At 64.2% G+C, this 20,612-nt stretch overlaps 1 protein-coding gene across 2 annotated transcripts; it reads left to right on the top strand.

The window, feature by feature from the left end:
- Window positions 1-17: 17 nt before the first annotated feature.
- On the top strand, window positions 18-14,963 carry TNNT2 (troponin T2, cardiac type). Of its 2 annotated transcripts, XM_027096066.1 has the most exons (15): window positions 18-1,794; window positions 5,237-5,282; window positions 6,065-6,075; window positions 8,595-8,660; window positions 9,067-9,099; window positions 9,897-9,930; window positions 11,031-11,091; window positions 11,285-11,401; window positions 11,788-11,865; window positions 12,322-12,432; window positions 13,183-13,188; window positions 13,439-13,548; window positions 13,941-14,031; window positions 14,406-14,446; window positions 14,718-14,963. In XM_027096066.1, the coding sequence occupies exons 1-15, from the start codon at window positions 1,551-1,553 to the stop codon at window positions 14,761-14,763; spliced, it is 1,095 nt and encodes a 364-aa protein (XP_026951867.1). In that variant the 5' UTR covers window positions 18-1,550; the 3' UTR covers window positions 14,764-14,963. The 2 variants fall into 2 exon arrangements, with proteins under 2 accessions (XP_026951867.1, XP_026951866.1); XM_027096065.1 differs by lacking the exons at window positions 18-1,794; window positions 5,237-5,282; window positions 13,183-13,188 and having other exon boundaries at window positions 6,029-6,188; window positions 14,718-14,945.
- Window positions 14,964-20,612: the final 5,649 nt, after the last annotated feature.

Raw genomic sequence — 20,612 nt, 5'->3', positions numbered from 1 at the left:
GACAGAACAGGCCCCCACCCTCCCACCCACACTCCGGGCCCTGCCTGCCTGCCTTCCTGCCCGGAGACCCGGGACCTCACCAGCAGCCTCTCCTCCTGTGGGTCCTCACATGTGCAAGCACCGTAACCAGCATCTGCTTCTGCCAGTAAAATTCTGGCCGAGCACCATCTGTTTGCTCTTCGTTCCCTCTACCGTCAGCACGAGGAGGTGACGTTACATCTGTTTGCAGGGACGGGGCGTCCACGGCAGGTCGGATGTGGTGGCTGGAGGGTGGCTAGACTCACCGGCTGAGCGACGGCCGCCCACGGTCCGAGTCAAATTCCCACCTTAGGACACTTACTGAGAGCCTCACACAGTCAGTCCACGGATGCCAAGAACCTACCAGGTTTTCCCTGCGGGGATTCAGGTGGCCAGACCTCTGTCCCGGGCATCCATGCAAGCGAATTACGTCCCACTTGAAGGATTGCTGAGCTCACAAGGAACGCACTGAAGTAGCTCAAGTTAAGGGAGGGCTTAGGAAAAGCGATTCCTAAATTCCAGGAGATTCCAGGCCAGGACGCAAGACGAGGCTAAGGTCCTGGTGGGCTGACCAGGAGAGCGGGGGGTGGGGCATCCCCCCTCTTTCCCGACAGCTTGGCTGCACTCACTGTTCCTCCCTGATCCCCGGGAAGCCGGCAGCAGGCTTGTGGCTTCAGCCTGCCCCGCCCCGGATCTGCTGGCAGCGTAAAGGGCCCCATGGCAGGGACTGAGCCTGGAGGTGGGGAATCAGACCACTGGGCTCAGAGGCCACCGGGGACCATGGAAGGACAGTTTCAGCGGAGTGACGCGCAAGTCTGATAGCGCAGTGGGGGCGGGGCACGTGGAGGACCCTTTCAAGGGCGTCGGCGGTGGACGCGGCCTGTGGTTCCCAAGGCAGCCACGTATGTGCAGGCAAACTCCACAGCCCTGGACGCCGGCCTCGCGGACCTTGTGATCTCGTGGGTTTAGCAGACGATAGTCCCGTGTGGCCTAACTTTAAAGCCGTAGTGGCGTGAACTTCAACCGTCTTCCCTGCCCCTCCACTCAACCAGCTGCCTCTTTGAGGAGAACCCTCATTCTTGGCTGGATGTCCGACCTTGAACCCGACCTCCTGTATCGGGTTTAACCCCTGCCCAGTAAGGAGGGCTTGCCACGTGGCTTGGGGGTCAAGGAGAAGACCCACTCTGCAGATGTGCTCACTGAGGCCAGCAGAGCCTGCCTCCCCCACAAGGCTGCTCGTCCTGCTGGAAGCGGCCAGTAGCCTGGAAGGCGCCTTCATCCGCAGCATCACTTCAGTCGAGCTGCAGACAAGCCCTGCCTCTGCTCCCGAGACCCCCGCCCAGAGACTGACCAAGCGCCTTGCGCCCCCGGCCCTGCCCCCAGCCTGCCACCCCGCCGCTGGCATCCACTGTATTGGGATTCTCAGGAGGGACAGCTGGTTTGTGTTACATGCCTGCTGCCTCCTGTCCCCTGCCTATCTGTCCTGGTTTTAAATAGCTTATCTGAGCAGCTGGACGACCACATGGGCTTATATGGCCTGGGGTGCCTGTTCCCTCAGCCCTGTCCCCGGCACCTGCCAAAGTAACAGCCAGCAGCCCCGCTCCCCCTGCCCCCGCCGCCCCCCCAGGGTGTCTCCTGCCGCACATTCCTCCACCGTGGGGCTTGGCTCCCGGCCGACCGCGTGTCTGCTTAAAGCCCTCTCCATCCCCTGCCCTCGTCCAGACCCTGCGAGGCTGCGGACACCGCAGGACCGGTCTTCGGCAGCTCCTGCTCTGGGTAAGGCTCGGGCAGACGCTGGAGAGCGGACGGGTGTCCTGTGGCCTGGCCCTTCTGTCCTGAGTCCCCAAGTCCTCTCTGAGAGGGTGTCAGAGCTGGGGGAGGCCCCGTTCCCCTGGGTGCTTCTGAGGAGGTGTTGCAGGGACAGGACTCTGAGACTAGTTTAAAGGGCCCTCAGGGAGAGGTTGGAGGCTTGGCTTTGAGTCTGGGATCTGTCAACGAAGGTGGTTTTGCTGGAAAGTCTCGGGTGAGCGGCTTTCCTTCCCCGGGCCTCAGCTTCCTCATTGGCAGGAGGGATAGATAATTGCCAGGCCTCTGAATACCTGATGCTCCAACCCATGGGGACGCCCCCTCCAGGCAGAGGGCCCCTGAGGCTTCCCGGGGAAGGGGTCCCTCTCGACCCCCAGAGAGCAGAGCGAGGCTTTGTTCTCATCAGTCAGAACAGTCCTTGTGGCCGAATTCTCTTTTCCCGGAATTCAGACACCGTCCTGAGGCAGCAGGGGCCCCTGGAGGCCCCTCCAGGCAGACACGGGCGGGGTTCATCCGCCCTCCCAGACCCAGGACTGCACCCCTCCCCAGGCAGGGCACGGGCTGAGCAATGGGGAGAGACCCCCTTGGGAGACCCCTTCATGGGGGGTGAACCCAGCTCACTGGGTTAGAGGGTTAACCCTGAGTCCAGCTGCCCCCCACCCCAGGGTCCCTGCGAGTGTGACCCTTGCCCCATCCACCTCCATACACCCCGGGAGAGCGCTTGCTCTAAGCTCCTCCGGAGGGAGAGCCATTCCCTCTTCTCCTGGGCAGGCTGAAGACAGACTGGGAAAGGGGCTGCCTGGAGCGCGGGGAATCTCAAAGCACATTCCTGTCCTAGTGCAGCTGGGAAGCACCTGACCTCCTGAATTCCTCCTCTGACCCGGGTCTTGGGTCTTATAGGGCAAGGCCTCGTTCTCTCCTGGCAGAAGAGGAATCTGAGAGGATCAAGTTGCCCACTGCCCCTGGCCTAGCTCTGCTGGTGGGCTAACAGCTGCAGGCTTAGGAAGGTGCCAGTTGAATGCCGGGGACAAGGGCTGAGGGATGGGACCCCCATTCCTCTGTTTTATAGACAGGTTAACTGAGGTCCAGAGAGGTTAAGTGACTTAACTAAGGTCACACAGCAAAAACTGGGTTTTAAACCCAGCTCTTTTGACCGCATGGCCAGCATCCTCTCTGCCTTCTATCATTTTTGCTTTACTCCCCAAGAAATGTGCCCCCACTCTCTTGGCCGTGAGGGAGACCGGCTAGAAATCAGCCTGCGGTGGCAGGTGGGGGCCCGGGCGTGGGCATCCTGGTACCTCGCCTGCCGGGTTCTCCACGGTCTCCAAGCTGGAGCCCCGCCCAGGCCCGTCGCCTTCCTGTCCCCAGTCCCCTGAACAATTGTCTTGGCTGCCTCCTCTGCTGAAAGCCCCCCTCCCACACCCCGTGGCCGGCAGGCTATTTTTAGGAGCTGGACAGTGCTCAGAGGAGCAGGGGGCGGTCTCCGGGGCTGTGCCCCATGGCTCTGAGCCGGTGGGTGGGCGGGCAGGAGAGGAGAGAGAGACCCCAAGCCCCAGTCTGGCCACGCACCTTCCCTGGGAAACCTCCCTGCGCCAAGGTGACAGACTCCACCCGGGGTTCAGGGAGGGGCTCCCCAGTTCTCGGGCCACTGATTCTGGCTACTTCCCTGGGGCTCCAGGCAGTGCTTCATTTGCCAGACCCCCACCCCCTCTGGGCTGGGGGCTCTTCCCCTGCCACTCTCCCCGCAAGGCCCCATCTGAAGACCCTCTGGGGTATGTCTTCTCAGGACACCCTACACATCTGACATCTCCTCTTCTCACCCACTGCCACCCTCACCCGGGGGGAGCCAGCTTCTGTGCAAAGCTCCCTGTGCCTGGCCCCGCCCTCACTGCCCCACCGACTCCAGCGAGGGGGGCTGGCCCGCTGCAGCGCTCGCCCTGACCCAGCAGGACTGGACGAGCTGAGCCAGGTTCAAAAGAGCAGCCGGTCGGAGGCTGCGGCGGTCTTCCGCCAGAGGGGCCGCGGGGCAGAGGCTCCTTCAGAACTTCTCGGCCTCGGAGGGGCTGCCTTGCAGTGGACATCACGCCACCCGCCAGAGTCGTGGCTCACTGCGTGTCCGCAGATGGGTGCCTGGGGCGGGTCTCGGCCGGGACAGTGGGGTGTGCAGGGACAGGTGGTGTGGGTGTGAGCACCGCTCTCCGTGCCGCTGTCACCGCAGGCTGAGTCGGAAGCTGGTGGCTGCAGCGCCGGGTGCCAGGAGCAGCCTGGCATCACCCCTTCGGGGAAGAGGGGACTGAGGTGTAGGGAGGTCAACGACCTTTCCAAGGTTACAGGCAAACGTGAGGTGGAGCCAGCGTTCAAAGCCAGGTCAGCCTCCCAGTCCCGTGAGGGCAGTCTCCACCGCTCCCTTGGCTTCTCCCCGGCATTGCGGGGAAGTGACGGTAAAACGCTTTCCTCGGTGTCAGCGTGGTCCTCGCAGACCTCTGGGCTGGGCAGCCAGGATGCGGCCACTCTGCGCTTTGGGAAGACTTGCCCCAATGCTCAGCTGACAGGAGAGTCTTGATTTTCTGTTCCTAGTGTAGTAGGGGGAGAATCTCAAAACGAGAGCTTCCCCAGAGAAACTCCATCGAGTTGGACTTTTTACTGAGCCGGGGTAGATAAACACGCTGCCGTGAGACCCACACCCACTTCCCAGTGTCCCCCGCGGTAGCGCTTGCACAGCCAGGACCACATCACAGCGGGACGTGGAAGCACCATCCGTGATCTACACGGATTCCCCGCTCTCCTTCGACTTTGTGTGTGAGCGCGAGGGTGGAATTCCCTTCCGCTTTAGCCCGTGCAGGCCCGAGGATCCACCACCACGGATACTGAGCAGTTCTAGAGCCACAGACGTCCCTCGTGTGCCTTTTCCTTCCACGCCCACCTCCCTCCCAGCCCCCCACGGCCACCAATCTGTTCTCCATTTCTACAGCTTTGCCGCTTCGAGAACGTTCCATCTCTGGGTGGAACCACGTGCCTCGGCTTTTCCTCCCCCCAGGGAGAGTAATTCCCGGGAGTTTCGGCTGGTGTGTCGGCTGCACCCCCGGTTTGCTCCTTTCTGTTGCCTAGTTACCGTCCATGCCACGCTGGGCCACTCCCAGGGGAGACTGCGTGGATGGGGCAGAGCTTCTCCCCTGGTCGCTGGGCAAGGCTGGCAAGGCTGGGGAGGCTTAGAGCTGGGGTTCAGACGGTCACCACGTGGTGCAGGGGTTGCTGTGCTCCCCGACAGAGGAGGCAGTGGGCTCTGCTGCCGTCACAGGCGGATAAGGGGCGGGTGGTCAGCGTCTCGGGTGGACTGCGGGCCCAGCGTTCCTCGCAGAGCCGGGAGGCCAGCCCTCCGCCCGTGCTGACTGTTCTTCTCTCCGGAGGGAAGCGGAGACCATGTCGGACGCGGAGGAGGCGGTGGACAAGTCCGAGGGGTGAGTACCAGGGTCATGCTGGGGGGCCGTCCCCTCCGTGCACCTGGCCTGGGAGATGCCCGGTTGTGGGCTGGGGCCGCGCCCCTCTGGGGGCCCCGGGAGAGCTGCACCCCTTCGTTTCCAGCCCTGTGCCTCTGGGCTGCCCCGCGGGGTTGGCAGTAAAGAGCCCATTCCCGGGGCAGTGGGCTGCTGCTGGGAGCTGGGCCTCCCGAGAATGGACCAGAGAGGTTCCATGAGGACCCCGAGGCCACAGAGCGACCGTGCCCCAGGAATCCACCTCAGAGCCCTTGTGATCACTGCCCCGGGCAGCCGCTGTTCCTGCGCTGCACTGTCCCCTGCACTGTCCCAGGCGCCGGGGAGGGGGCACATACTGGTGGCCAAACAGTCATCTGCTGTGGGGAGTGGGTGCACAGGAAGGACACGAACGCCGGCATGGCTTGGACCCCGTGGACCTCCCTCCTGGGCACGGAGTGTGGAGGGCCTGGGGGGGCTGCGCCTCCTGCGTGGACTTGGACCCCGGGTGGAGTGGGTGGACAGAGCGCAGGGGACCAGCAGCTGAGCCAGGTTTCCTGGGGGTGGTCAGAGGTGGCGGGACCGGAGGCTGGGCCAGACCAGGCTGTGCGGGTGGGCAGAGCGGGCGGATGCCAGCACCCAGTGCGGAGGGCAAAAACTGGGGTCATCTTCAGGAAAAGGCCAGGGTGTGGTGTGTGGGTGTCAGGGGGTGTGTACACGTGTGTGCAGTGTGCCCTGTGCTCCTGACAGCATCTCCCCTCGCACCGCAGGGAGCAGGAAGGTAAGCGCGTGCCCCACACTCACTGCGCAGGACAGCCTGCTTTGAAACTGATGGTCTCTTCTCTCCCCTCTTGTGGCCGTGTCTCATCCCCGGAGCAGAAGGAACCATGGAAGGTATGGGGGACGGATGGGCGGGGGAGGACGGGTGGCGTGGAGAGAGCCCATGGTCCCCGCCTCCCACTCTCAGCTGAGCAAAGACCCTCCACCAATCCCAGCTCCTAGCTGGGATCAGCCCGAACCCTGGTGCTCAGGTCTTGGGGCAAAAGGTTTAAACTTGTCTCTATCGCCCACCAGGTGGTTCACACGGGATCACTGCTTTTTTTCCAATTAATGAATTTTGCTTTTTTTCTCTAATTTTTTTTTACCACGTAAAGTTTTAAATGCACATAAAAGTGGCAAAAATAGAAAAATGCACCCCCCATGCACCCATCACTCAGCTCCACAACCATCAACTTACAGCCCATCTTCTCTCACGTACTGTCTCTGCCCAGTATTTTAGAGCAGACGAATCCTCCCCAGACATCATGACATCACCCCACGCTTACGTAGCTCAGTATGAATCTCTAAAAGATAAGCACTATTTAGAAAATGTAGCTGTAATAGCATGACCACACCTAAAGGCGTTCCGTTTAATGCTTTTTCAAATGAGATTATGAAGGTGTCCAGGTATCTGAGACACGTCACGTAGACATGAAGACCTTGTCACCTGGCGAGGGTCCACTCTGACCCTCGGATCTTTGCCCTTTTCCTACTTGTTGATCATTTTCATTATCATGGTCCCCTCAGCGTGGTGCCCCTTCTCCCTGCAAGCACCTAACCTTCCCTTCTTCCTGAGCACTTGACACATGCCAGTGGTCACGAGGCCTCTCTCTGTCCCTACAGTGCCCCCAGTTGGCCCAGCATGGCCCTGGGGCCCCTCAGGCTTCTGCCCCCGGGGAAGGGTGGATCCTGCCCCTTAGAGGCTCAGCAGATCCTCAAAAGCATCACGTCAGCACATCGTGCATGGACGTTAGGGGGAGGGTCTCTGGGAGGGGATGTCGGCCTGCAAGTGTGCATAGCTGCAGGTGAATGGGGTGGGGTGGGCGGGCACAGACTCGGACTGAATTTTAGCGGGAACTTTCTGGTAGTGACGTCTGAGGATGTGGGGGCAGCTGGGGCGTTCCCCTTGGGGGTGTTGGGCGCCCACTGGGCGAGGTGGGAACTGAAACATCAGACGGGGTGGGAGAGGTGTTAACAAGATGGCCTGAAGGTGGACCCCACACCTGGCCATGTCCTTGCTAGCCAGCCCTCCCCTCTCACCCCTTCTGGAAGGATCTTCTTTGAGGTAAGGGTCCTGCAGGGATCAAAGAAGAGGACTCGGGCTTCCCTGGTGGCGCAGTGGTTGAGAGTCCGTCTGCCGATGCAGGGGACACGGGTTCGTGCCCCGGTCCGGGAGGATCCCACATGCTGCGGAGCGGCTGGGTCCGTGAGCCATGGCCACTGAGCCTGCGTGTCCACAACGGGAGAAGCCCGTGTACCGCAAAAAAAAAAAAAAAAAAAGAAGAGGACTCTTCAGGCCTCAGAGAGGACTCAGACCTAGAGCAAGAGTGGAAGCAGGGGGTGTGGAGGCCGGGTGTGGAGGCGGGGGTGGAGGCTGGGGGTGGAGGCCGGGGGTGGAGACCAGTGTGGAGGCAGGGGGTGGAGGCCAGGGGTGTGGACATTTCCGTGCTGGCCTCACCTCCCCCCCAGCTCCAGGCTTTCCAGCCCCCCCGCCAGGAGTCCACCACATGTAGAGCCTCAGTCAAGGTCTTCATCAGCACCCTCTGCAGGCATCCCCGTGCCTAGCGCCATGCTGTCGAATGTGTCTATCCACTCGGAGTGCCTGACTGGGGCGGGGTCTACACCCTGCCAAGCAAGTGGATGAAAACAGAAACCCCCTGACTCCTTGGACCGTACATACGTCCACATGCGGGGCAGCTCCTTCACCCACACACAGTCCCGCTTTGGTCTCTTTCAAATACAGATGAAGGGTCTCCAGGGTCTGAGCCCGGGACAGGCGCTCCCCTGACCCCTGTGGTGCCGCACCGGGGGACGGGGTGGGGAAGGGGGGCTGAGTCGACAGAAAGAGCCCAGCAGACAGCCCCCACCCCTTCCCTGGTGCTGCCCAGCACCCGCCTGGCCTTCCCAGAGGCCTCCAGGTGCAGAGCCAGTCTCCAGGCCCCTGAGAAGGAGCTGATAGTAAATGTTTTAGGCTTTGTGGCCACCTGGTCCCTGTGGAAGCCGCTGAACTCTGTTGTTGCATGAAAGCAGCTTGGGCCGTGCTCCAATAAAACTTTATTTAGAAACAGTCTGGGGGCCAGATTGGGCCATAGTTTGCGGACTTCTGGTTTAAACCAAGAACAGAGTAGCCCCCGTCTTGTCACATCAGTCACCCCCAAATTCACGTGGAACCTGGATGTCGCAGGCCCCCTCCCCACACCTCCGCCCTGGGCTCTGCCTGCCAGCATGAGTGTGTTCACTGTGTCTGGTTCACTTCTCCAGAACAGGAGGAGGAAGTGGAAGAAGAGGCTGGAGGCGGGACTGACGTGGAGGAGACCAACACAGAAGGTGAGGCTCCGCCCAGGCTGAGGGTGCGAGGGGCTCTGTCCTGGAGCCCGGGGTGGCGAGAGCCCCAGAGCCACTCCTACAGCAGCAAGAAATCCGCCTGGACCGCGCTTTGCAGCCTGGACCGCGCTTTGCAGCCTGGACCGCGCTTTGCAGCCTGGACCGAGCTTTGCAGCCTGGGCGGCCACTCGTCCTGTCGGGGCTCAGCCCTCGGCCGCCCTGTCAGTAAACGCTGGCCACGTGCCCCTCTGGTCCCGGTGGTCTTGGGCCCAGGGCAGGTGCAGACAGACAGCTCCGGACCCCAGACCCCCACAGGGCACAACTGGCTGAGGACCTGTCGCGGGGAGGCTCTTGGCAGGGGTGTGAGCTCGCAACCAGGACCTTTACTGATTTCTCACGTTCTCTTTAGAAGGTGGAGAAGACGAAGATAAAGAGGCTGAAGGTGGGGCCTGCTGGGCGTTGGGAGGAGGCGCTGGGGGGCCGGGGAGCCCCTCCAGCAGCTTGGGGGAGACCCCAGGGAGACGGGGGAGGGGCTGGGGAAGGCAGGACACAACTCGGTGACCATGCGTGTTTGGAGGTCGGGCTCCTCTTTGCAGAGAAGCTGCCCCGGTGGTGCCCAGGGGAGAGGGGCGATGTCCAAGGGCCCAGGCAGGGCAGGGCAGTGGTCACAGCCACGTCCACACACGAGGCGCCTGGAGCCCAGCTGAACCACTCGAGGGTGGGGAGTCTGGGGGAGGAGATCCCAGGCATGGATGGTCGTGGGGTGGGTCACTGCTGCGGTCATTGTTGGCTGGCAGCCTTCCCCAGGTGGCCCCAGTCATGCCTCTGGAGGGGCGCAGCCAGTGGGTCTCAGGGTCACGCCCCATCAGCTTCCTGGTCCCGGGCCGCCAGGAGGTCTGGGGGCAACCGAGGAGGCAGAGGCTCGGGAGGGGACTCTGGGGCCAGGACCCCCAGGGACCGTGCCCTGGACCCCTCCTCACCGTGAGGCCAGCACTGCTGAACGAGAGGGCCGTGCGTGCGTGCGTCTCCCGAGGCTCCCCCGGGGAGCAGCCCCGAGAGGGAGTGTGGGGTTTGCAACCCTGCGGCTTATTTCTTTGGGTGTTCCTGCAACCCGGGGCCGGGAGGGACTCACAGGTGGATGGGGAAACGGAGGCCCACAGGTGCCCGGCTCATCAGGGGCAGAGTGGGACCAGATCCAGGCCTCCTGACCCCGTGGCCGTGTGCTTCCCTTCTCTCCAGATGGCCCAGTGGAGGAGTTCAAGCCCAAGCCCAGGTGAGTGGCGAGGCCCTGGGAGCAGAGGGCTCATGCGGGAGGACAACTGGGGCAGGACCGCAGTGCACGGTGGCACAGCGAGCAGAGACTGCCACGTATGGTTTACAGGTTGTGCACTGCACGAGGGTCTCCGCCGTCTGCTGCCAGGGTGTGTGGGGTCGGGGGGGGCGATGGGGGCTGAAATCCACCCACACTCCATCACCAGTTCCGGGCCCTGCCCCCGTCAGCACTGTGTCCATCTAGAGGAAAATGATGCACTAGCTGTGGCCCTGGGTGGACACCTTGTCCGACCCTACAGGAGCGCTAGGACTCCATCCTCAGTGGCTGAGGTGGGGCGGGGAGGGGGGGGAAGAGGGAGGAAAACTCGGGGAAGCCGAGCAGTGAGTGTGCGTCAGCCTCGGCGTGGGGTTCAGAGCGTCACCAAGGGCCACACGGAGCAACTTGTTGCCACATACGTGACACTGCCTGGGAGCTCTGGGTGCCGGGTGGGATGGGGGTTTCGGGAACGCCAAGGCCGCCAGCTGACGGCGCCTCAGCACACGCAGGCATCTCCCTGCGGTGCCTTCCGGCTCGAGTGGATGGTCTGAAACTAGCCCGGCCCGGAAGTCCAGCCCCTTCCCCGTTCCCCCGCTGCTCTGAGCGCTGCAGTGTCTCGGTTCAGCCCCACACAGATGAGGTAGACGGGAAACCCAGGCCCAGCGCCCGGGGCCTGGAGTCCCACGCGAGTGTGGGAGGGGGTGGGGACCAGCGTGGGCTCCTGGGGAGGTCCCGTGGGTCAGCCAAGCTGTCACCTGTGCAGCTTCTCTACTTCCTGGCTGGTGGTTTTGAGCCAGGCGCTGTGTCTCAGAGTCTCGGCTTCCTTGAGTGAGATGAGTGGTTCCTGCTCTGTGGGTAAACGTGAGGGCACGTGCAGGCGCCGTGGGACCCTGGCGCTGAGCGGCCTGGGGGCTCCTGTACGCACGCCATGCTGGTGTCACTGTGCTGGTGGCTGCGCAGCGGCGGCCGCGTTTCTGCAGGGAGGAGAGGACCTTGCTCGCCCAAGCACTGCAGCCCCTTGGTCCAGGGAGGGCTTGGTGCTCACGCCTCCTTCTGCCCACCAGGCCGTTCATGCCCAACCTGGTGCCACCCAAGATCCCCGACGGAGAGAGAGTGGACTTTGACGTGAGTGGGGGCTTGGGGAGGGCAGGCCCCCTGGGAGAGAGCTCAGGACCTCCTGGCGGAGGGGAGGTCACGGGCGGGGGGGCACACAGTGCCCGACAGTGTCCTGGGTCCGGCCCCAGCTGCTCTCCTGGACCCAGGCCCCTCCCCCTGGCATGGGTGCGGTGGGCAGCCTCTGAGCCCCGCCCCCCCGCAGGACATCCACCGGAAGCGCATGGAGAAGGACCTGAACGAGCTGCAGACGCTGATTGAGGCGCATTTCGAGAACCGCAAGAAAGAGGAACAGGAGCTGATCTCCCTCAAAGACAGGATCGTGGGTGTCGGGCGCCTCCCGGGGCCGGGGGTGGTCCAGCAAGAGCCCCTGGGGCCCCAGCACCCTACCCCCGAGGGCTGGAGCCGAGTCATCATCTCTGCCCCCCACCTCGCTCCCCCCGGGCCCCCCCCCCGCCCCGCCACTCACGGAGGGGAGATGCGGTGACCTCCGGGATCCCAAAACATTCTCCGGGGGACAAGAGGCTGTTCGCCTTCCTTTCTCCCCTCTACCTCCCGTGCTGCTTGGCCGACGGCAGGACGTGGCCTCTGCCTCCAGCACAGGGCAGCGGCCGGGGCGGGGGGGGGGGACACTCAGGGGACACGGAGAAGCCCACCGACACTTTTCAGACGTTGACGTCAGTCCCACAGCGGGCGCTCCCTCCGCAGGAGGAACGGCGGGCAGAACGGGCGGAGCAGCAGCGGATCCGGGCGCAGCGAGACAGAGAGCGGCAGAGCCGCCTGGCCGTGAGCGACCCCGCCCGGGCCCTCCGCGCGCGCGCAGACAGGGACTCGGCCCGGGGCGAGCACCCGCGCGACGCTGGGCGTTGCGTGCGCGACTAAACAGAAAGGCCCTGAGCGGTTAAGGCACCCCCTCCTCCTCCCTGCACAGCGCGCCCCCGGGAACTGAGGTGCAGCGGCCCCCGTCCTGTGCTGCTGCTGCCGGGGCCCCGCCCCAGTGATGCCGCCCACCCCTGGGGCTTCCTGTTCCTGGCCTGGGTGCGGGGACCCTCACTGTCAGGAGTTGGGACCCCGCTCGCTCAGTCCCGTGTCCCCGGCCAACAAACTGCAGCAGCAGGCCCCATGCCCGAGTGCCCTCAATCCCCAGGACAGTGTGCTTGGCCACAAGGACCGCCAGCGCCAGCCCAGAATCAGGGTGTCCGGCCCCCAGCCCTAATCCACTCCCTCCCTGCCGGAAACCAGGAGGAGAGGGCCCGCCGAGAGGAGGAGGAGAGCCGGAGGAAAGCTGAGGATGAGGCCCGGAAGAAGAAGGCTCTGTCTAACATGATGCATTTTGGAGGCTACATCCAGAAGGTGGGGGGCCTCCAGGCGTCCTGGGTCGTGAGGAGTGACTGTGCGCGGGATCCCGGGAAGAGATGTCCAGCCGCTGTTGCGAGACTGAGTTCTCACGCCAGACCCGAAGCTGGCCCTCGCAGCAGCTGGCTTTCCCTGGGAGGGGCTGCTGGGATGAGCGCTGTGAGCAGAGCCCAGAACGCCACTGCCCCTCCCAGCCCTAGCCCCACGCTGGCTGGTGGAGCCGGCAGGCCCTGTGCCCCGTCTCACATCCACCGTGTGTGGCCTCATGCAATCCCGGAGCCTCAGTCTGCTCATCTGTAAAATGGGGTTAATGTCCACCCTGCCTGCTCTGAGAGGGTCAGACGAGCTACCCTGGAGTGCGGCTAAGTGCTGCCTGGACGCAGGCTGGTTTGCTCCTGGGAGCTCACCCCCACCAGATACCCCATTCCCAGGGGCGGAGAGATGGGAAGTTGAACTCTGCGCAGCGGACACATCAGAACATTTTCTTAGATGTCCAAGTCCCCAGCTCAGAACTGGGCCAGCCTCCTGGCCCCTGCGCCCCACGGCGACCCTACGAGCGGGGGCCCTGCTGTCAAACATCCCCACCCCACCCTGGACGCACGTCCAGTAACTAAGGTGGCCCGCAGCACGGCTGAACCCTCTCCTTCCTGTGTCTCTGCCTGTGTCCCTGTGCCCTCCCCTCTCCCTGTCTCTGTCACTGTTGCATCTTTCTCTCTGGGTCTTCCTCTTGCTGTCCTGGCTCTGCAGGCCCAGGTGGGTGCCAGTCCTCAAACCCTCCTCCTCCTTGTAGTCTGGGGAGCCCCAGGAGGGGAAGGCATTGGGCTGGGGGGAGATGTGGGGAGGTAGGGGTCCAGGGAGCCCCCACCTGTCTGTTTCCTGGGGAGCCCAGGCAGTTGCTGGCCTGGGGGTTGCAAGGCCGAGCCTCTGTCCCCGCTGGGTTTGGGGGTGTGGGGATAGGAGGGGGTGTTCACTAACCCATTCCCCTGCTTCTCACCCCCTCCAGACGGAGCGTAAAACTGGGAAGAGGCAGACGGAGCGGGAGAAGAAGAAGAAGATTCTGGCCGAGAGGAGGAAAGTGCTGGCCATCGATCACCTGAACGAAGACCAGCTGAGGTGGCTGCCCGCTCGCTGGGGCTGTACCCGCGAGGGAGGGGCGTCGGGCCGAGGGCAGGGGCACCGGCTCGCCTGAGCCGCCAGGGGCCGCTGCCGCCCCACTTATTCCGTCGGCGGCTTTGGCGGGACCGCGACGGGCTGGCCAGGGCGGCAGAGCCCCGCTCCCCTTCCCCACCTGCGCAAGATGTTGGTGCGACCCCCACCCCTCCGCGCTTCGGGGCTGTGCCCTGGCGGCGCCAGTGCCCCGTCCTCAGTCCCGGGCACTGCAGTCAGCCGGGGTGGGGGGCCTTGGCAGGCCTGGAGTGGGGGGAGGGCCGGGAAGGGGAGCGGTCCGGAGCAGCAGGGAGGCAGGTGAGGCCCCTCCTTACTGCCCCCGCCCACGGCCTGTGCAGGGAGAAGGCCAAGGAGCTGCGGCAGACCATCTACGACCTGGAAGCGGAGAAGTTCGACCTGCAGGAGAAGTTCAAGCAGCAGAAATACGAGGTGAGCCGTCGTGTGACCGTGTGCCTCGTTCGTGTGGCCGCTGGGCTGGCTGGTGCTTCTGGAGTCTGAGGGTTCGCTGCGGCTGAGCAGACACTTCCCGGGGTTCCAGCCCTGGGGTCTCCCCACTTCTGGCCTCGAGGCAGCAGCTCAGCCCACTGAGGATGCACTGGGCCAGGCCTCCCGGCGGAGGTGGTGGCGGGGACCTCGCCGGGGACGCAGCCGCTTACTTCTCACCGTGATGGCCTGGGGCCCTAGTGTGGGGTCCCGGGAGAAGTAGCGGGGTCCCGGTCCTGCCCACCCCATCCCCAGGCCAGCCGGGCCCTGAGCCCAGGGGGGGCCGCGGGGTCACTCTCTCTGGCCTCCTTTTCTTACAGATCAACGTTCTCCGCAACAGGATCAATGACAACCAGAAAGTGTGAGCATCCCAGCTCCATCCGCCCGCCCCCTTCCCCCCCTTCCTGTTTCCCAGGCCTCCCGCCCCTTCCTCTTCTCCTTTAGGGTCCAAGAGCTCCCCACCCCCACCCCCACCCACCCCCGCCTGAGGCTGCTGCCCTGTTGAGTCTCTGGAGGCAGCTCCAGGTGGCCCCCTGCCCCTCTCAGCCCTCGGCAGCCCCCCACGCCCCCCACCTACCCACCGTGGAGGGCTGCCCCTCGTCCTGTCTGACCGGGCCCTGCTTCTCCTGCAGCTCCAAGACCCGCGGGAAGGCCAAAGTCACCGGGCGCTGGAAGTAGAGCCGCAGCTGCCTTCTCCCGGGATCTGCGCCTCGCGGTGTCCCCGCCCTGCACACCCCCGGCTCCCGGGGTCCCCCAGCACTGGAGGCCCGCTCCCGCCCGCAGACCAGGAGCTGGCCCAGCCGGAAGCCGCACTCGTGCCCCACCACGCCCCCACGCCCCCCCTAGCCAGTAATAAAGGCCACCACGCACCCACGGCATCCTGTCACTTCTCTTTAGAGGGAGGAAAACTGAGGCGCACCCTGGCCTCGCAGGGACTCGGGGCGGACAGCAGCCCTCAGGGACACAGGCCCCTGGACCAGGGCTTTCGGCCGCTCCCGGTGGGGAGAGGGCGCGGCCCGGGGATGACCACGCTTTCCCCAGCCTGGGCCGCGGGGCAGAGAGGCTGTGATGGGAGCCCCTGGCGGCACCACACGGCCCCCAGGCTTCACGAGTGAGTCACTCCCGGGAGCGATGAGGCCTCTGTGCACACCTGCTGTCTTCCTCTCTGGGCCAGGGTGCGAGAAGCAGGTGGAGGAAGGAGGCCGGTTTCATCAGGCGGCTTCTCACGCCTCAGAGGCCTGGGGCCGTCTGCGTGCCCCGGTTCCCCCCACCATCTGGAGGTCCTCTTGGGCTTGAACTGCGAGCCGGGGTCGCAGGGTCCCTGAGCTGAAGAGGACGGGGCCCTGGTCCAGTCGGCAGAGGACGCGGAAGCTGCGCGGGAGGGGGCGGGCCACCCTGCTCTCTGGGGTCCCCTGCACGCAGCTGTCCCTCCGTCCAGGGTCCTCTGCTCAGTTCTCCCTCCACCGGAAGGGGCACTGCCGCCCACCCTCTTCCAGGCAGAGTGAGCTCGTTTCTCCCTGCTCTGCACACCCTGGCCAGTAACTGTCAGGGTCTCGCCACCTCTTACGCACGGAGAGCAAGTTTCCTGTTCTCTGGGCATCGCCCTTCCATGCTCGAGAGATGTGTGGGCCTCTTCGTCATGTGCTGTGTGCCGAGCCCCGTGGTAGACGCTGAGATGAAGAGGCTATGGTCCCAGGGCACCTGGGAGGGGTGGGGCCTGGGGTCTCGGCCTCATTCCTTGTTCATTCACTGAGTCATTCAGTAAATGTCTCCTGAGCCCCAAATGTATGCTAGCTGCTGTGCCGGGCAGGGGCGCTGTGATTAGACAGGGCGGCCCGACCCGCAGGAGTGTGCAGCCCCGTCGGGGAGAGGCACAGCAGCAGGAGGGTCCAGCTCCGCGCGATGGCAGGGGCGCACGGGGGCTGAGGCAGCGCAGACCAGGGCCCCCCGGCCTCGCCCCGGCAGTTAGGAGGCCTTCCTGGAGGAAATGGTGTCCTCACCAGGCCCCAGAGAGTGAGGAGGAGAAAGTCGGGGTGGGGGCGGGCAGGGAGGGAAGAGGGGCAGCACAGACATAGGCCCTGGTAGCAGGGGCCAGCCTGACGCGTTCACAGAGCCCGAGGGCTTGTGGTGGGACCGGGAGGGCCCCCGGCACCGGCCCGAAAGGGCAGGGAGGCAGGTGGCAGGACCTCGGGCCCACGGGGGCTCTCACCACTGCCCCCGAGAGACCCACCAGAGCTCCTGGGCACGGCCCACCTCACGCTCCCCAGTCGACAGCTGCACCAGTGTCCCAGCCTCTCCTCCGTAATGGTCCCCTCTCCTGCCACCAGAGAGAGGGGCATCGAGCCCAGAAGTGGACACCAGAATTTTCCAACCACCACCAAGTCCCCACGGGCTCTACTTCCTGTGTCCCAGCATCTCCCTGGGGCAGCAGGATGGGATGATGGTGAGGTCTCGGTGCCGAGCACCGCACCTCCCCAACCGACAGGGTCCTCATGCCCGTCTCTCTGCTTCAGTGGGCATGGTCTTGCCTTTGAAAACCCCGTGCAGAGGCGGACGCGGAGGGCAGCTTCCCTGAGGCCAGGTCCCGCTTCTCTCTTCTCCTGAGGTCCCCCGGTGCCCAGGAGAGGCCCTCGGGTGCCCCAGCGCCATCCCCATGCAGAGCTGGCTGTGCTCTGACTGTGGCAGGTGGTCCAGTCCCCACCCTGGCATCGTGAAACGAGTCCTACCCTTGACCCGAGTGCCGCCTCTGGCTGGAGGCCAGCAGGCCCCTGTGTGCCCTTCCGTTAGCACCACCCATAAGCGAAGGGTCTGGGCAGGCGGGCTCACCAAGGAGAGAGTGAGTGAGGGCCAGGGCCCAGAGCCTAGGGCAGGGGGCCCGTCCAAGTCCAAGGCAAGGGTGTGCGCTCTCCTCACTCTCTCCTGGGAAGCGGGGGGACCACGACATGTGCACTGAAACCCTTCGATGGACTCAGGATGTGGAGGTGCCTGGGGTGGGGGCACACCCGCCTCCCCCTCAGCTCTTCCTTCCCTCACTCTTGTGCTGTCCACGCAGCAGGGCCAGAACCAGACACTAAAGGTGGGGGATGGCCAGGAGCTGGCCTGGGTGTCCTGACCAGCTGCCCACCAGACACCTGACCCCTGCTGTGCCCAGCGTCCCCTGTACCCCAGGCGCCCCAGTCCTTCCGGGCCCCACCTTGCCCTGCGTTGGCCACACCCCTTGCCTCGGGGATCTGTCGGTCCCCTGTGTACCCACGTGCTCAGGGAAAATGACCTCCGGGCTCCGAGGCTCTGGGTCAGAGACGGAGACCCTTCCCGTCCCTCAGGCTCTCTCTCCACACTGGTGCGCGTCCCGGGCAGAGCTGGTTCATATTATGCCCACTTTCAAGGTGGAAAAACTAAGAGACAACAACGGGTTCTCCTGGGGCCTGCTTGCCTTGAAACCCAGCGCTTCCGGCTGGAGAGCACATCAAAGTCCAGCCCTGCACTTCCCAGCTCTGTGGCTCTGAGGGCAAGTTACTTGCCTTCTCTGTGCTTGAGTTCCCTCATCTGAAACCTAGAGCCGCACCTGTGCGGTGACCAGTGCTCGCTGCCCATCAAGCGTGTGACGGATGTTGGCCGCTGTCTCTGCTAATTGGGCTGTAACCTGTCACCGGCCCCCTCCGGGGCTCAAGCCAGGTCAGCAGCGCTGGGCCCGGGCTGGCCCTCCTCGTGCAGGGTCTACGGAGCCCCCAGAAGCCTCTTTTCTCTCTGGGTTCCAGGTCAGGCCTTCTCCTTTAGAGACCCCGGGGCTGGGGGCAGCACCGCCCTGCTGCTGCTGGCTGGCCCCGCCCGGAGCTGGCCTGGGTCGGTGCCACTGCCCACAGGAAGCGGCAGAACTGGCTCCCAGCTGGGGCTCCACCCCTGATACTGCAGGCTGGTTTCTTGAAAGGGTAGGGCAGGGCCCGCCCTGGGGCCGGGGGGGCTGGTGGCGCTCCTCCTGGCCAGACTGTCCCACAGGCCCAGGTGTCTGTGTCCCTGCGGACTCGCCGTGGCACTGGCCTCTCTGGGTTCACTTCCCCCGGGAAGTCCAGTCCGCCCACCGGGCCGACCTGGGCGGAGACAGTGTGAACTGGAGAAATGCTTGGGAGAGGGCAGGCTCACCCCTTTCCCCACACACAACACGCCCGCACGTGTTCCTCACTCTGCCCCCGTGCACGCCTGTGTTGGCCGCTTTACGTGTGTCCTCTCTGGCCAACCGCCCACGGTCCCCAGGCCACATCCCCTGTCGATAGGGAAACAGGTTCAGAGGTTTAGGCGCTGTCTGAGGGCCGTTCACTTAGTAAGTGCAAAGCTGGGGTTTGAACCGGATCTACGGCTCCAGAGCCAGGACTGCCTAGCTAGCTCGCGGGCCTTGCTGCTGGGAGCACCCTAAACCTCCCCAACTTCAGAGCCCCCCCGCCCCCCGGGAACCCTGGGAGCCCTCTGGGGTGGCCTTGGTCGATGCAGGGCAGGAGGGCAGAGCTGGGCTCTGCTCCCTCCCCACCAGCCCAGAAACAGCAGCCCCTCCTGGCAGCCTCTCTGCCCCCTTGGGAGCTGGGGGACCAGACAGGGGATGTGCCCTGTTCAGTACGGGAAGGCCAGCCTGAAGGGCAGGGACTCAGTCAGGGGCCTCCCCCTTCTCGGGGCAATGACAGCCCATCCTGTGACCATGTGGTTGGGGGGAATCAGGAAGCACCTGTCACTGCTTTGCTGCTGGGTCACCCCGACTGCACAGAGAGGGACCCCAGGGTGGAGGGGCTGGGCCTGGCTGCCCTGTATTGCTGGGGTGACAGGGACGCCCCAGGGAACGCTTGCAGCCCCCCGCAGTCCAGCCAGATGGAGCAAGCTCTTCCGTTTGCCCAAACGTCCCACACTCTCCCACCGCCGCCCTCTCCTCCCTGTCCCTGGACGGCCCTCCTTCCCGCTCTCCCATCCATGCCCCTTCCCGCTCTCCCATCCATCCCTCGGGGCCTCGCTCAAGTCACGGTTTCCCCAGCAGTCTTGCGGGGAAGACCAGCTCCTGTGGCCTCCCAGGCGATGCCTCCCTGAGAGCCCCACGCTGAAGGCCCTTCGCTCTGGGCCTGTGATTCAGACGCCAGGTCTGGGCGCCCCACGCCCTCCGCGGCACCCTCCCTGGAGCCTCAGCTCCACCCACCTGCTCATCCCTGGTTCTCAGCCTCCACCCCAATGGCTACAGGAATTTAAATGGCTCTCGTTGGAAGACTCAGGAGAAAACTGTTTCCACGTGGCGCTAAGCGCCCAGGCCCCAGGGGCAGCCCCGCCCCGCGGCCCCGCCGGCGGCCCGGCACTCTGCAGACCGGCTGCGCTGCACAGCTTCAGGGAGGCCCAGTCCCAAAGCAGTTTCCGCATAAAGTGGGGCCCGGGCACTGGCACCCCGCAGGAGGCGGGCAGGGCTGCTCTTCAGGGAAGCGGAGGGCGGGCTGGAGGGGGTGTGAGGCCCTGGAGGCTCGGGGCTGAGAAGTGCCGAGATGGGGCTGAGATCACGTGCTGGGCTTGCGGGGGAGGGTCGGGAGACCCTGTTCAGCACCAGCTGCCGCACTCCTCCCCTCCCCCACCCACCCCTCCCCTGCCAGTTCCCCAGAGGAGCAGCCCACGGGTGCAGGTTGCTGAGAATGAAGGGAGGGGTCGCTTCATTTCTGCTCGGTGCTAATGGCCAAGCAGTCTTTTTTTTCCCCTGGACTTGACGTCGTCACCCCTCTGGCTCCACATCTCCTACCTTCTGGGGTCCAGGGCAGGCGGTGAGTAGCGGGCATAACTTATAAGCCAGCTCCACGATGACACAGACAAACGATGTCAGATCAACATGAGGCCCTTGCTGTGCGCTGGGGCGCCGTGCGTAATTCACGTGCGATAGCTCAGTCCCACGTAAACAACACCCTCTGCGCGAGGGACTGGGGCTCAGAGAAGCTGGGTGACTCATCCAACGCCATGCAGGGCAGGACGTTTGCTGTTTGATTACGATCTTTAAATTGTTTGCCTGGTACGCTTTGTACCAAATTGGGTATCTGATAGAAACCAAGAAAGGCGTGTTTTTAAGCAATTGCTTCTGTATTTTAGCCAACAAAGGTTTGAATAATTTCTGATTATACGATGCAAAGTCTGCGTGCAGCAGTCCCGATGGTGGGAAATCGAGCGTAAAATAACACTCACGTGTGTCTGCTGCTCCCCGGGCACCCTGCCGGCCGTCTGGCTGGTGAGCCGGAGGTCTTGCCGCTGTCCTTGCTCAGATTAACATCGGCCTCACCCCACTCAGCTGTGCTGGTTGGTTTTCTCATCTCTCTCCTTCTACCCTGGGAGCTTCCTGGGGCCCTGGCTCAGTCATCTGTGGAGCCCAGTGTCCAGCCCCATATGGTGAATGGATGGAGGAAGAGATCATTCCCATCCAGCCTGTCTGGTACAGGATTTGATCATCTGAACATCAAATATTGACGGGGAGGGGCTTCCCTGGTGGCGCAGTGGTTGAGAGTCCGCCTGCCGATGCAGGGGAC

This window comes from Aethalodelphis obliquidens, unplaced genomic scaffold (genome assembly GCF_003676395.1).
Source record: "Aethalodelphis obliquidens isolate GAN/ISIS:26980383/991018 unplaced genomic scaffold, ASM367639v1 scaffold97, whole genome shotgun sequence".
NCBI classification, from domain to species: Eukaryota; Metazoa; Chordata; class Mammalia; order Artiodactyla; family Delphinidae; genus Aethalodelphis; species Aethalodelphis obliquidens.
Note: the sequence above shows the minus strand (reverse complement) of the source record. Positions and strands in the feature narration are given on the sequence as shown.